We start from the raw sequence: 14,868 nt of genomic DNA, 5'->3' as shown, positions 1-14,868 counted from the left end.
CCTCCCTGGCTCTCCTGGTTAGAGACGGTTCATGCCACCGGCTCTGCCTCAGCACAGACGCACCTAGCAGAGGTCGCTCGGTCCATCAGGCGTCTGGGACACGTTACCTGCTCTCCTTGGATGGATGAAAGCCCCAGGTCTGTGCAGATCAGCCCCGGGTCCCCAGCCCCACACAGACGGCTGCGCTGAGGCGCTGCGAGCCGAACCGTCAGCTTGCTGGGGGGAATGGCCTCCTGGCACGGGCCACTGTTCATGGCAGGGCTGCTGGGCAGGGGCGCAGTAGAGGGACGCTTCCCAAGCCTGGCTGCAGGGAGCAAGGTGAGCATCTCCCTGCCCAGAGCTTGGCATCGCTGCAAAGCTCCCGCGCTCCGGGATGGACGGGACCGATCCGAAGCACCGGCTGGTGCTCGGTAGCGCTCTAGAGCAGGTGTTTCCTGAGCACGCTGACTCTCCAGCCCTGGGAAGTGAGGGGGATCTGTAACCGCGCCAACCCTAACCCCTTCCCTGCGTTATCGCCTGGCTCCGAGAGAGTGTCCGGGGGCCGGTCGCCAAGGGCTTTATGGGAAAACATCTTTATCCCCATTTCATAGGTGGGGAAACTGAGGCACTGGGTGACCTTGGGAAAGTCACTTCAGCAAGCCAGTGGTAGAGGCCAGGTCTGCTGGGTTCCAGTCCCATGCTCTATCCATTGCCTGCTGGCTGCCCCAGGCACCGTGTGGGAATGGGCGGCTCTGTCCAAGGGCCGTACAGCCCTGTCGCAAGGCGGGGCTAGGTGCGTATGGACTGGAGGGGATGTTGAGGCACCCAGAGGTGGCGCTGCCGTGACCAATGGCAAGGTCAGGAGTGGGCCAGATCTCCCAGCTCTAACCCCTGCACGACGCTGCCTTCCAGGGGCTTGGCTATTGACTCTTGGCTTTAATTCCTTCTCCATTCCAGGCTACAGCGTTAAGTGCGAGTACACTGCGCACAAAGAAGGGGTCCTGAAAGAAGAGATGATGCTGTCCAGCGAGACCCACGATGGTGCCTGCGTCAAAGTGGTCGTTCAAGCCCGGGTAATGGGTAGGTATCCCTCTAAACTGCGCTGGAAACGGGATCCGGAGCCTTTCACTGCGTGGGCCGCCTAGAATCCAGCCCTGGTGAGTGACTGCAGCCTGATCAGCGGCTGCGGCCCGCTCCTAGGGGATTTAGGACGCAGCGGGCAAGGTGTTTCCAGTAGAGAGATCAGCCAGAGCACTGGGAAGATCTCCCCTGGAATCCTGTGCACAATTCTGGTTACCCATGTTCCAGAAAGAGGCATTCGGATTGGCACGGGGCAGAGGAGGGCTGCTAGGGTGGCCCGGGGAATGGAGGGCCTGTCTTAGGACAGCACGCTGGAAAAGCTTGGCAAAACGCAGGCTGAGAGGGGATCTGATTGCGCTGTAAATCCCCTGGGGGCAGGGAACCATGGAGGGAGAAGAGCTAGTGAAGCTAAGGGACAGTGGTGGCCCAAGAGCCAATGGGGAGAAACTGGCCAGGAGTAAATTCAGGCTGGCAATGCAAAGTGTGGGGAACACGCGGTGGGGCTGGGGGAGGGATTAATGCACGGTCAGAGCAGTGGCAGCGGGCGAGGGGGAAGATGGAGCTTGCTTGGCATGTGATCGGGCTGGTGTGTGGGGTTGCCTGTGAGAGAAGGGGCCGGGCTCGGTGACCCAGCAGGCCCCTCCCAGGTGATCTGGGTTTGGTTGTGGATGTTTCATAGGTCTGCTGGCTCCAGGGCCGCAGAGCAAAGTTGCTTCGCAAGCAGGACGATGACCCCAGGGAGCTGCCCCCCCGGCTGGGTAAGAGGGCGTCAGGGGCCGAGTCTCCCACTTTCAGCCGTGCTCACGGGGCAGGTGTGTGGGTGGAGACGCTTCCCAGCCCCTTCGTGGCGTTTGCAACCGTCCCTTCTGACTCCCCTCCTGAGGAGAGAGCTGGGATGGAGCTCGGCTGTTCTCAGTGGTGGCAGATGACAGAACAAGGAGCAATGGTCTCAAGTTGCAGTGGGGGAGGTCTAGGTTGGATATTAGGAAAAACTTTTTCACTAGGAGGGTGGTGAAGCACTGGGATGGGTTACCTAGGGAGGTGGTGGAATCTCCTTCCTTAGAGGTTTTTAAGGCCCAGCTTGACAAAGCCCTGGCTGGGATGATGTAGTTGGGGATTGGTCCTGCTTTGAGCAGGGGGTTGGACTAGATACCTCCTGAGGTCCCTTCCAACCCTGATATTCTATGATTCTATGAACTGTTTGAGGTAAGTTGCTGTAGGTTGTTTCCCATTAAGCAGACCCCGTCTCCTGCCTACCTCCTAGCAGTTACAGTGCAGGGGGAGCCCCATGGGTTCAGGGAGTCCCCTAACTAATATGCAGAGTCTGTTGGTGTTTCTGTCCAGAAAGGGGCTACCCCTTGATTCATAGATTCCAAGGCTGATGGCCTAGTCCGACTCCCTACATAACCCAGGCCAGAGATCTGCCCTTCCTGCAGCTCCCTACGGGCACTGACTCTCGTGTCGTCTGCTGTTGCTGTGCCCAGGTCTACACTAGCGGGGGTGGTCAACCTAGGATACACTGACTTCAGCTACGCCATTCGTGTAACTGAAGTCGGCATATCTTAGGTCCACTTACCTGGCCATGAGTACGGTGGCGAGTCGACCGCTGCCGCTCCCCCGTCAACTCCGCTTCCGCCTCTCGCGAGCTGGAGTTCTGGAGTCGACGGGGAGCGCGGTCGGGGATTGATTTTATCGCCTCTACACTAGACACGATAAATCGACCCCCAATAGATTGATCACTCCCCGCCTGCCCTGTGTGTCCCATTCAACCTGAGCCGGCAGCACCCGCTGACTCGGCCAGTGGCTGGGTGGAATTGCTTTTGGCTCGTCATGTGGCAGCTTTTTTGTTCCCCACCCGCACGGGCTGCTGGGGCGGGTCCGTGTCCATGTCCTCCCATAAGTGAAACTGATCGGCCCGGCTATGCTGTCCAAGCTGAGCAATATGCAGAAAGCAGACTAAGGCACCGATCTTGCAAACACAGGCATGACTCCAAGCCCGTTACGCAGCCCTGATGCGGCTGAAGCACGTGCTCAAGGGTTTGCAGGATGGAGGCCTGGATTTTAAAAGATTCTTTCCCCTGATGTTACTAATCTCCCCGTTATTATTAGTAACACCACTTGGAGACACAGAACTTGTTTCCAGACCGATGTTTAACCTGACCGTGCCCCCTTAATTCCCTGAGCTTCTTATCAGCCCCGCTGCGGCGTAAGGGGTGATTCATCCCAGCAGAGCTCGGACATGCTGGCGGCGTTCCACCGACCCTGATGATAAAAAAAAAAAAAAATTGCTGAGAAATTAGGCTTGAAGGACAGCAGTGGACAAAACAGCTTTTCAAGCTTGAGACCGAAATCCCCTGGCACCCGCAACTGACATTTGGCATCGCAGCCGACGCTGCCTGGCAACGGAGTGATAACCATCTCGGATGGAGAGAGAGAGAGAATGAGGAGCCAGGACATTTAAGGCCTGATCCAAAGCCTCGGGCAGTCAACGTGCAGCTCCGCTGACTTCAGCGGCCTTTGGCTTGTTGTGCCTCTGGTTGCTCTCAGCTGGGTGGCTTGGGAACAGCTGGATCTGTACCTCTTCCTGGAAGGCAGCGCTTGCGTCTGCGAGTGATAAGGCGCTGCCGTTGCTTGGGGGACAGGCACCCAGTCCAATTTAGATCTACAGTGAGAAGAGCTGCAGAAGTTTCAGCTGAAACGGCCGGCTTCCAGCGCAGACGCAGCCCTGCGTCATGCAACTCCTCGCTGCAGCGTTCGATGGGCCGCGACGTCTCTGCCGTTCCCTGGCAGATCAAAATGGGCGGTTCTGCCCAGGCAATGCAGCAAAAGTGGGGTTGGCAGAGCTCTTGGGCAGGAGCTGATGGAGATGAACTGGGCTGCTTAAAATGGCCTCCCCCAGCCTCTCAAAGAGCGGAGGTAATAGCCGTAGGATCAGCACGTGGGAGGCCCAGGCAAGTGTGTAGACCAAAGCCCGCAGTGACTTAAATGGAGGTGTGGATTATACCTGCGGGTTAAGCAGACACTCAGACACACTCAGGCTGAGCGTGTGCTGTGATTGTAATCGCAGGCCCTGTTGGCATCTCAGTGAACTGGTGTGAATCCGGAGTAACTCGGGAGTGGCAGGCTGGGTTTACACCAGTGTGATGGAGATCGGGGTCTGACCTGATCAGAGGGCAAGGAATGTCACTTGGCATTCAGTGAGCGTAGCTCAGACGCTGAGGGAGTGAAGAGCTGCTGCATTCTCTGTGAGTCGCTCTGTGTACCAGACCTGTGGCTTAAGTCTTGGAATATCAGGATTGGAAGGGACCTTAGGAGGTCATCTAGTCCAGCCCCCTGCTCAAAGCAGGACCAAACCCAACTAAATCATCCCAGCCAGGGCTTTGTCAAGCCTGACCTTAAAAACCTCTAAGGAAGGAGATTCCACCACCTCCCTAGGTAACCCATTCCAGTGCTGCACCACCCTCCTAGTGAAATAGTGTTTCCTAATATCCAACCTAGACCTCCCCCACTGCAACTTGAGACCATTGCTCCTTGTTCTGTCATCTGCCACCACTGAGAACAGTCTAGATCCATCCTCTTTGGAACCCCCCTTCAGGTAGTTGAAAACAGCTATCAAATCCCCCCTCACTTCTCTTCTGCAGACTAAACAATCCCAGTTCCCTCAGCCTCTCCTCATAAGTCTTGTGCTCCAGCCCCCTAATCATTTTTGTTGCCCTCCGCTGGACTCTTTCCAGTTTTTCCACATCCTTCTTGTAGTGTGGGGCCCAAAACTGGACACAGTACTCCAAATGAGGCCTCACCAGTGCTGAGTAGAGGGGAATGATCACATCCCTCGATCTGCTGGAAATGCCCCTACTTATACAACCCAAAATGCCATTAGCCTTCTTGGCAACAAGGGCACACTGCTGACTCATATTCAGCTTTTCGTCCACCGTAACCCCTAGGTCCTTTTCTGCAGAACTGCTGCCCAGCCATTCGGTCCCTAGTCTGTAGCAGTGCATGGGATTCTTCCGTCCTAAGTGCAGGACTCTGCACTTGTCCTTGTTGAACTTCATCAGGTTTCTTTTGGCCCAATCCTCTAATTTGTCTAGGTCCCTCTGTATCCTATCCCTACCCTCCAGCGTATCTACCACTCCTCCCAGTTTAGTGTCATCTGCAAACTTGCTGAGGGTGCAGTCCACGCCATCCTCCAGCTCATTAATGAATCCCAAACACTAAATTTGGTGCTAAAATATGCTGGACTCCACTCAGAACTCAAACTTACCTATGACACAGGAGTGACAGTGTGATCCAGTCGACAGAAAACCAGGAGTCAGGAGACCTGGGGTTTGTCCCTGGCTGTGCCACTGGTGCACTGGCACTGCAGGAAACCTTCCCGTGCCTCAGTTTCCCCATTTGGAAGGTGGGGAATGGACTTACCCGCTTGTCTTTTTCCAACAAGAGGAGAACTTGTTCAGCCATCTGTGCCCACCACAGCCAGTCGTTTCCTCTTCAGCGAATGGGACGTGCCCGGAGACCACGGTGATGGGTGCCCATAAGGAGAGGGACGAGTAGTTAGTGTTAGACACGCTCTAGGATCCGAGACGCCCTAGCAGCCCCCTCAGATGGGGTTTTCCAAATCTGTCTCAACTCCTTGCTGCCACCTGCTGGCTCTGTAGAGGATTCATCCTTCGCTCTCTCCCGGGTTTAATTAACCCTTAACCGCATTACGATACGCAGCAGGGCAGCTTTGGAGCTGATTCTGTATAATCTCTCCTTTCCCTCGGAATAATTACCCGGCTTTGGGCACATCCTATTAACGGGCCTGACGCTGCCTGTCACATCCTCCGCGTCTGCTGCTGCTGCGAAACGCCATGTGAGCTTCTGAGGCTCTGTAACCACTGCTGGACGCCTCCCTTATATTCTGAGCTACACAGAGTTCTTCTTAGGTCGGCTGAACAGCTCGTGTAGCATAAAAGCTCGACTCTTTCACCAACACAAGTCGGTCCAATAAAAGGTACCACCTCACCCGCCTCGTCTCTCTCATATCTTGGGACCAACATGGCTCCAACAACACTGCAACCCAAGCAAGTGTTTGCCATTTACAAATCATCATGTAGCCACAGGCGTTTGGAGGATCTGTATATTCTGAGGGGTGGATCCCGTTCAGTCGCCCCAAGGCTGCTAGCTGGGCGAAACTCTGGATCCCCTCTCTGTGGCAGTGCCTGTGCTGGGATCAGTGCGTCGTCCGAGGCCAACGGGGTGCAAGCGGCTGGGCACCAGCTCCCCGTGAGACGCTGTACGCCCTTGGCAGCGGTCTTGCCCCTGGACTTGCCGAACGGCGAGCGATGGGGCTGCCTGTCTGGCGGGGGTAGTAACCTCCCTGCCCGTGTCACGCGTGCAGGAATGCAGCTCTTCTGTGGGCTCGTTAGCAGCCCATGGAATTTGCAAAGATGAATTCAGTTAGCGGAGCGCAGCCTCCAAAATGCAGTTTATTTAGGTCATCTGCCCAGGGACCCGAGTCTGGCATCGCGCTGGGGCAGAGGAGGGCTGACTTTCCTCCCCCATCCCACGGGAGCCGTTCTTGGGGTCCCTCGCAGTGACTGGGAAGGGCTGGCGTCAGGGGATTCCCCAAATAAGATCACACTGAGCCTGCTCCCTTCACAGAACGCTGGGTCTTACCCCACAGGCTGGAGCCCCCGCTCACCCATGGGGGAGGGTTGGGTGGCAGCGGGGGGGGGGGGGCTGTGCTGCTGTGGTGCCTGGGAAGCAATGGAAGGTGATTCTGGTTTGGGAGTCCCTGCAGCAAATATGCCGCCCGCTAGGGAGGGCTCCTGAAGGAGAAAATAAGGCTGTGGAGGGAGACCGGCAAGGTCCTTGCCCAAGCCTGTGTCCCAGCTACGCCAGGCTCTGCTCTGAATGACATCGGCTGCAGTGACTCCCTTTGCTGCAGCATCAATGAGATCGGGCCCCGAGGCGCCGGCCCAGGGTCCCCAAGGAACCTCTCCCGGGCTAGTGGCTTTATAGCACAAGGAGGCCATGGCCCCGATTCAGCAAAGGATTTAAGCACGTGCTTAAAGTTAAGTACGTGCTTTGTGGAATCAGGGCTGGAGAATTCTAAGGAGCCAGGTTGGAGGTTCCCTTGCAGAGGGTCCAATATGAAGCCATTCTTTACAAGCATCAGCCCTTGAAATAATATCCTGCCTATGTTAACATCACACTGCGCAGGAAATTTGTTTTCTCCGGCGCCTGCGAGCGAATGGAGTTAATGAACTGGAGATTAAGCCGAAGCAAGATGAGGGGGCCATTAGCAGCGATAGCAAAGCAGCCTGCCCCCTTGCTCGGCAGATGGAAGCAAAGATTAAGCAGCAGATTCACCGAAATGTGGTTTTTAATAAAACTTCAAAACTGCAATAAAAGCCCTAGGAAAACTGGAGTCCTGCAGCAGTTCGGAGCTGATTTTGCTGCAGAGCAGTGACTGGCTGTCCTGCGATTCCTGGCACAGTCAGGAAGGAGGTTGGTGTGGGGAGCAGAGAATTGCAGGGTGGGCGGGAAGGTTCACAGAAGCACAGAGATGGACCTAACCCAAACCAACCTGTCTGCTGACCAGTTTTGCCTTCTGAAGGTCAAAAATGGACTTTTCCTCCTAGAACAGCTCCCCTGGTGGCTGGGCTAGGAACTGGGACAGCCCCCAGGAGACAAGCCAGTCACCCGAGGGATAATTTTACTTTTTGGGGTGTATTCTAAATACAAGGGAGGCTGATTTAAATCCAGGCGCTTTAAATCACCAATGGAAAAGCCTGGATTTAAATAATCGATTTTAATCAACTTTTCCATTGGTACTTCAGTTATTTTGTAAAGACAGGTGCATTCTCATTGCTTGATACAACCATTAAAACATCTTCATTTACACTAAAGAGAATCTTTACACTAGACTGGTATCTTTTTGCTACCTGGGATGGTGCACTGTAACTAGTTAAGCAATTACTGTATGTAGCTTAATATTTTCAGATTCGTATTCATTCACTGCACATTTTTAGTACGTTAGAAAATGGTGAACGGCATGTTGCTCATTTACTAGCAATGGCCATGATTTGTGTCAAGCTGCATTGGAATGGTAATTGGACTTCAAATAAACCCAGACCAGCCTATAAAATGTATTGTTACTAAACAAAACAAGCCCTGAGTGCAGTACAGAAGCTATTGTGCCAGATTTGTAGAGCTTGACCTGAAAAGTTAGATGTTTCCCCCTGATTCTTTATATAGAAAAGCAGCCTTTAACTCACAGTTTTTGATAGAGGCTCATGGATTCAGCATTTATGTTTTGTAATTAAATATGTTAAGAGATTATAATAAACTTAGGCCCTTGACAGATTTTGTGTTAAGTTCAGATTTCATTTTAAATGTGTATTTTTAAAAAGAAAAACTTCTTATAATTTAAATAACATAAAAAATGTCAAATTTAAAGCAAACCCTCCCTAATTTTCCCCCTCCCCAAATCATTGTTTTTTATCCACCCTGTCTAAATGTGGGGTGGGAATTAGCCAGTGTGTCCTGGGAGTTGGTGCCCGGTGAAAGGCTTAGTTGGCCAACCCAGTCAGGTTGTTTGGGGAATAAGGGCCCATTTGTCTGTCTGTTCAAACATGCATGTACAAAAACGCATGCTCAATTGCATGCCTCGTTTGTGCAGCTACTATGGAGATAACACCTAGCTCAGATCAGCTGTAGAATTCAAAGCGCCTGAGGTCAGTAGCATTATCCCCATTTTACAGATGGGGAAAGAGAGGCAAAGTGACTTGCCCAAGGTCAACCAGCAAAGCAGTGGCAGAGCCAGGAATAGAGCCCGGGTCTCCTGAGCTGTGGTCCAGTGTCCACACTGGCTCTTGATCGCAGGTTGAAATGACTTTTTCTTGTTATAAAAATTGAAAATGTTAAATTGGTCAAATTGAAATGAAACAGTTTGTTCCACCTGAAACTCATTTTTTGGACTTTTAAAAATTGCCAGTGAATTGAAACAGCCTCGAGAACGGAGCTTGTTCATAACTGAACAAAAGGTTATGGCTAGGGCTCTACCAAGTTCACATTCCATTTTGGTCAATTTCATGGTCATAACATTTTAAAAATCGTAAATTTCATGATTTCAGCTATTTAAATCTGAAATTTCACAGTGTTGTAACTGTAGGGGTCCTGACCCAACGCTGAAGGCAGCAGTGCAGAAGTAAGGGTGGCCTGGTATGATATTGCCACCCTTATTTCTGTGCTGCTGCTGGCAGGGTGCTGCCTTCAGAGCTGGGCACCCGGCCAACAGCCGCCGCTCTCCGGCCACCCAGCTCTGAAGGCAGCGCGGAATTAGGGGTGGCAATACCGCGACCCCACTACAATAACATTGTGACACACACACACCCCTGACCCTCTTTTGGGTTGGGACCCCCAATTTGAGAAATGCTGGTCTCCCCCGTGAAATCTGCATAGAACAGGATAAAAGCACATAAAAGGCCAGATTTCACGTGGGGAGAGACCGGATTTCACAGTCCCTGACGCGTTTTTCACGGCTGTGAATTTGGTAGGGTCCTAGTTATGGTGATTCTTTCAAAAGTTTATAGCTGAAAATTGACTTAACACAGCTTTGAAACTTTACTATGCAGAAGAAAAATGCTGCTTTTAACCATCTTAATTTAACTAAAACAAGCACAGAAACAATTTCCTTATCTTGTCAAATCTTTTTTTTTAAACTTTCCCTTTATTTTTGTAGAAGTATGTTTAACACAGTCCTGTGCTGTACTGTATTTGGGGTTTATGAGTTCAGTCCTTGAGGGGGCCATTTAGGGATTGGGGCAAAAATCTGTCTGGGGGTTGGTCCTGCTTTGAGCAGGGGGTTGGACTAGATACCTCCTGAGGTCCCTTCCAACCCTGAGATTCTATGATCTGTAAAGTCTCTGCTGCTGCCTGATTGCGCACTTCTGGTTCCAAACGAGGTGTGTGGTTGACAGGTCAGTTCGTAACTCTGCTGTTCATAACTTGGAGTCATTCTTTGCACAACTCTTATCATTCAGTTGTTCACATTGGCACCAAGATCCTTTCACTGAGTTAATGCAGCTGATTTTGGCACATAAATTCAGATTATTCCTTCCAGTGCACGTTGCCTTGCATTTATCAGCCTTGCATTTGATCTTCCATTGCGTTTCAGCCGGCCTGGTTCGGTCCTTAGTTTTCTCTGCTCTGTTTCCTAAATAAGGCATGAAGTTTCAATGGTGAGATCATTAACCATGGGCAGGGCTGCCCAGAGGGGGGGGCCAAGTGGGGCAATTTTCCCCGGGCCCCGCAGGGGCCCCCACGAGTTTTTTGGGGCCCCTGGAACAGGGTCCTTCACTTGCTCCTGGGGCCCCGGAAAACTCTTGCGGGGCCCGGGCCCCCGGAGCTTCTTCTGCTCCAGGTCTTTGGCGACAATTCGGCGGCGGGGGGTCCTTCCACCCCGGGACCTGCCGCCGAAGTGCCAGGTCTTCGGCAGTGGGCCCCCCCCCCCCCCCCCACCGAAGACCCCAGGCCCCTTGAATCCTCTGGGCGGCCCTGACCACGGGAATAATTTCCCAATGGTCATGGTGGATTCTCCGTCACTTGCCATTTTTAAATCAGGATGGGATGCTTTTCTAAAAACTCTGCTCTAGGAATAATTGTGGGGCAGATCTGTGGTCTGTGTTATTCGGGGGGTCAGACTAAATGATCACAATGGTCCCCCTCTGCCTTGGAATCTGTGAATCTAAATAATATTGTCATTGGTGATTTTTGCCATCCTGCTGCCCACCCCATCTTCCACATAACTAATAGATCCTTTAAGCAGAATCTGAAGTAATTATGAGCTGAGTGAACCCTGATCCAGCCTCTCTCGCAGAGCATAGTAATTTGTGAGCAAATGTGGGATTCTGTATAATTATTTTTTTTGTTGGCTAATTGGAAATGTTAATTAGAATAGGGTTTTAACAGTACTTTGTTACCTCTCTTTACATCTCTCCTTCTGGTAATGTAATTAGCTTTTTAATTGGCTTCTTTGAATCATAGATGTGTAGGACTGGAAGGGACCTCACAAGGTCATCTAGTCCAGTCCCTTGCACTCAAGACAGGACTATAATAACTACACCATCCCTGATAGGTTTTTGTCTAACCTGTTCTTTCAAATTCCAATGATGGAGATTCCACAACCTCCTGGGGTCAAGTATCAGGGGCAGCCGTGTTAGTCTGTATCCACAAAAACAATGAGGAGTCCGGTGGCACCTTAAAGACTCACAGATTTATTTGGGCATAAGCTTTCGTGGGTAAAAAACCCACTTCTTCAGATGCATGGAGTGAAAATTACAGATGCAGGCATAAATATATACAATATACCCTCCTGGGCAATTTATTCCAGTGCTTAACCACCTGGACAGGTAGGAAGTTTTTCCTAATGTCCTAAACCGCCCTTGCTGCAATTTAAGCCAATTGCTTCTTGTCCTATCTACAGAGGTTAAGGAGAAAATTTTTTTCACCTTCCTCCTTGTAACAACCTTTTATGTACTTCAAAATTATCATGTCCACTCTGTCTTCTCTTCTTCAGACTAAACAAACCCAATTTTTTCAATCTTCCCTCCTAGCTCATGTTTTCTAGACCTTTCATCATTTTTGTTGCTCTTCTCCGGACTTTTCCAGTTTGTCCACATCTTCCCTGAAATGTGGCGCCCAGAACAAGACACAATACTCCAGTTAAAAGAACAGGAGTACTGGTGGCACCTTAGAGACTAACAAATTTATTTGAGCATAAGGTTTTGCTCAAATAAATGTTAGTCTCTAAGGTGCCACCAGTACTCCTGTTCTTTTTGCAGATACAGACTAACACGGCTGCCACCCTGAAACCTGAATACTCTAGTTGAGGCCTAATCAGCGCGGAGTAGAAACGGATAATATCCTGTGGATCAACAGTAATTTCTCTGCCATTAAGTTCCTGTGTATGTCTCTGAATTCAGAAGAACCGATCAGATTTAATGATCAAAGATGGTCTCGCCCCTATTTCACACACAACTCTCTCTTATTCACCTCTGCTTCCAAATGCATTATTACTCATTTCGCCCTCACTCATCATCAGTGTTCTGTTGGCAGTGAAATTACATTCAGTATAATTAATTTATCAGAAATCCATGCAGACTCTGCAATCGTGGTATCTTTCCTTTTTTTCCCTGACCTGGAATGTGACAGAGAGCTTGCAATTTAATATTAATTTGCAATTAGGGAAGTGAGAGGATGTGATCTTTGTCAGTTTTGTTAATTGGAAATTTTAATGGGGAAAAATCTGCGAAAAAAGATGAGACTCTCCTAAAATACTCCCTGCAACTGAACTTGTGACATTGCAGAATATTGTGTCTGTACCCTTTTGCTGTATGGTACAAGGAAGATCTGGGAACATGTGTTGCGATTGTTTTGTATGTAAGGTTTGACATTCCTGGTATTTCTAACCATCCTTATTGATGGATACGTCTTGGGATGATTCAGATGTTGAAGTAGGAGCTATTAAATGAAGGGCCGGATGCCTCAATCTTCACTAGAGATCTTGCCACCCAGGCCTGGCTCTGATTCAGGCAGGGACGTAGGCATGTGAGTAAGCCTCATTGACTTCAGTGGAACTACACACGGGTTTAACATTATAACCCATCCTGAATACCTTCCTGAATCAGGGCCAGATTGCATTAAACAGGTGTTAATAAAAACTGTTGGAAACAGCCTCAGTAAAAACCACACTCTCCCCACGAATCAGGTTTCACTTGCTCAGTTTCCCAGGTGCCAGTGTAACGCCAACAAACCTGGCGGCAGCAGGTGGGATCAAACCTGGGAGCTCTGAAGCTTTGTGTATGAACCTCTACTCGGTCCACTGCATGAGCTAAAAGACCCCCGGCTCTTAGCCAAGGCTGTAGCAGACTCCTCAGTCTCTATGGTCTAGGGGCCACTAGAGGGCGGCAGAGCGCCACCCCAAGCAGGCCTGAGTGACACCCGCATGAAGGATGCTGGGTTTAGAAGGCAGGACACCTGGGTTCTGTCCCTCCTGTGTGACTGGGGGCAAGTCACTCCTTCTCCTCCCACATTTTGTCTCTTTAAACTGTAAACATTTTGGGGCGGGGGTGGGGGCTGTCTCTTGCTAGGTAAAGTGCACAGCACCATAGGGCCTGACAGAGTTACAGATAGTCAGAAACTCCTTGTCCGGAAAGCGACAGAAAGATGCATGTGAACGATACCAGCTGTGCTCTCACTGGAAGGATCTAGATCCCTCCCTCCTGGGAAGATACGATTTGCCCCCAGCATTTCCACGATCCATGCCTAAGCTAGCATAGCTGGGTATCAGTGAGCATCCGGCGATCTCCGTCCCTGGATTGCTGGGTAAGCAGAGGCCATTCTGTCTTGCAGATCGCCACCACGGCACACCCATGCTTCTGGAGGGGGTCCGGTGCATCGGGGCGGAGCTGGAGTACGATTCGGAGCAGAGCGAGTGGCACGGGTTCGACTAGCCGCTGAGGACCGCCACCTCCTTTTAGGTTTTAAATTTAAGCTTGAAATGTAAGAAAAACAAATAGTTCACTGGCTGCAGGATTCTGAACGCTCTAGTTTTGTGGTCACCAATGGAGCTTGTCTTGTGAGGTCTGGGCACTGTGCTTTCACCCCCCTTTCCCTAATAGCAAACCAAACTGTAGGCCACTAGTTGTAAAGGGTTTTGTGAAGAGCAGGTGGTGGCTTATGACTCTGGCTCAGAGCTGAGAGCAAAGCCAGGGCCATCACGGATTGGGTCAGGGTTCTCATCATCTTTTCAGCCTTAAAACTAAACTCTGTGTGCGCGCGCACGGGGCTGTACATGCTGGCATGTGAGTGGATGCCCGACCTCCTGAGCAAGTGTCACCTACTGGGCATCTCTCATATCAGAATAGTATTTCTTATCCTTAAATGTTGGTTATTTTTTCCTTCTCTTCAGTGATCTCATTGTCGCATGTGACTTTGTCCAAAGTTTCTACAGCTGCCATTTAAAAACTGAACAGCTGATGTTTTCTACCATCTCCAGTGGTGGGGTTGGTAAATACACCGGGTGGGGTGCGGTAGCTTCATATGCTTTGGCTGTTTAGTTTGTGTTTAGTCTCAGGAGTATTTCCAAAAACCAGGCATCTGTTGCCTTCCTGAGATTCAGGAGCAATCCCTTGTTGCAAGCCATACGGTGTCTTGTTCTCTCTTTCTGCTGCTGCTGCGATTTTATTTTATTTTATTTTTCATGATCTTTCATGATGCATGTTTAAACGCTCTGGGCTGGATTCTGATCCCAGTTGCAAATCTGGAATTAACTCCACTTTCCCCCAGTGGGTGACTCCAGATTGATTCCATTGGCTTTCAGGGAGTTCACTCCAAGTTTACACCATTGCTGACTGAGAGCAGAATCTGTCGTAAGGGTGCATTCTGCCTTCAGCTGTGCAGATTTAACTCTCTCTAAAAGCAGTAGGGTTGGGTGCATGTACCTGAAGGCAGAATTTTCCCTTTAGGTTGGGTTGTTTGAAGGCATTTAGGAGAGTTGGGGGCTCGGTTCCACTGGGAGTTGGGTGCTTCACCCTCATAGACACCTTTGAAAATCCCAGCCTGAATTTTCATTTCTTAAATGTTGTCTGGTGGTTTTTGTTTTTTAAGACACATGGTACAAGGACCAGGAATAGTGGTTCAGTTCTGAAAGCAACAGAAGGATTTATGTGCCTCTCTCTCTATATGTGTACGTGTGGGTTTTTTAAGTACAAAAAATATCTATATAAAGGAAAATAATAAACTTCAGTTGAAACAAAA

General features: G+C 50.4%; 1 protein-coding gene across 3 annotated transcripts in view; it reads left to right on the top strand.

Moving 5' to 3' along the window:
* C5H20orf27 (chromosome 5 C20orf27 homolog) overlaps nucleotides 1–14,868 on the top strand; it is a 163,764-nt gene extending 148,896 nt beyond the window's left edge. For all 3 annotated transcript variants that reach the window (XM_045018911.1, XM_045018910.1, XM_045018909.1), the window contains 2 exons: nucleotides 937–1,059; nucleotides 13,462–14,868. In XM_045018911.1, coding sequence (XP_044874846.1) covers nucleotides 937–1,059; nucleotides 13,462–13,562 — 224 coding nt within the window. In that variant the 3' untranslated portion in view covers nucleotides 13,563–14,868. The remainder of the gene's footprint in view (nucleotides 1–936; nucleotides 1,060–13,461) is intronic.

Source organism: Mauremys mutica, chromosome 5, assembly GCF_020497125.1.
Source record: "Mauremys mutica isolate MM-2020 ecotype Southern chromosome 5, ASM2049712v1, whole genome shotgun sequence".
Classification (NCBI taxonomy): domain Eukaryota; kingdom Metazoa; phylum Chordata; order Testudines; family Geoemydidae; genus Mauremys; species Mauremys mutica.
Note: the sequence above shows the minus strand (reverse complement) of the source record. Positions and strands in the feature narration are given on the sequence as shown.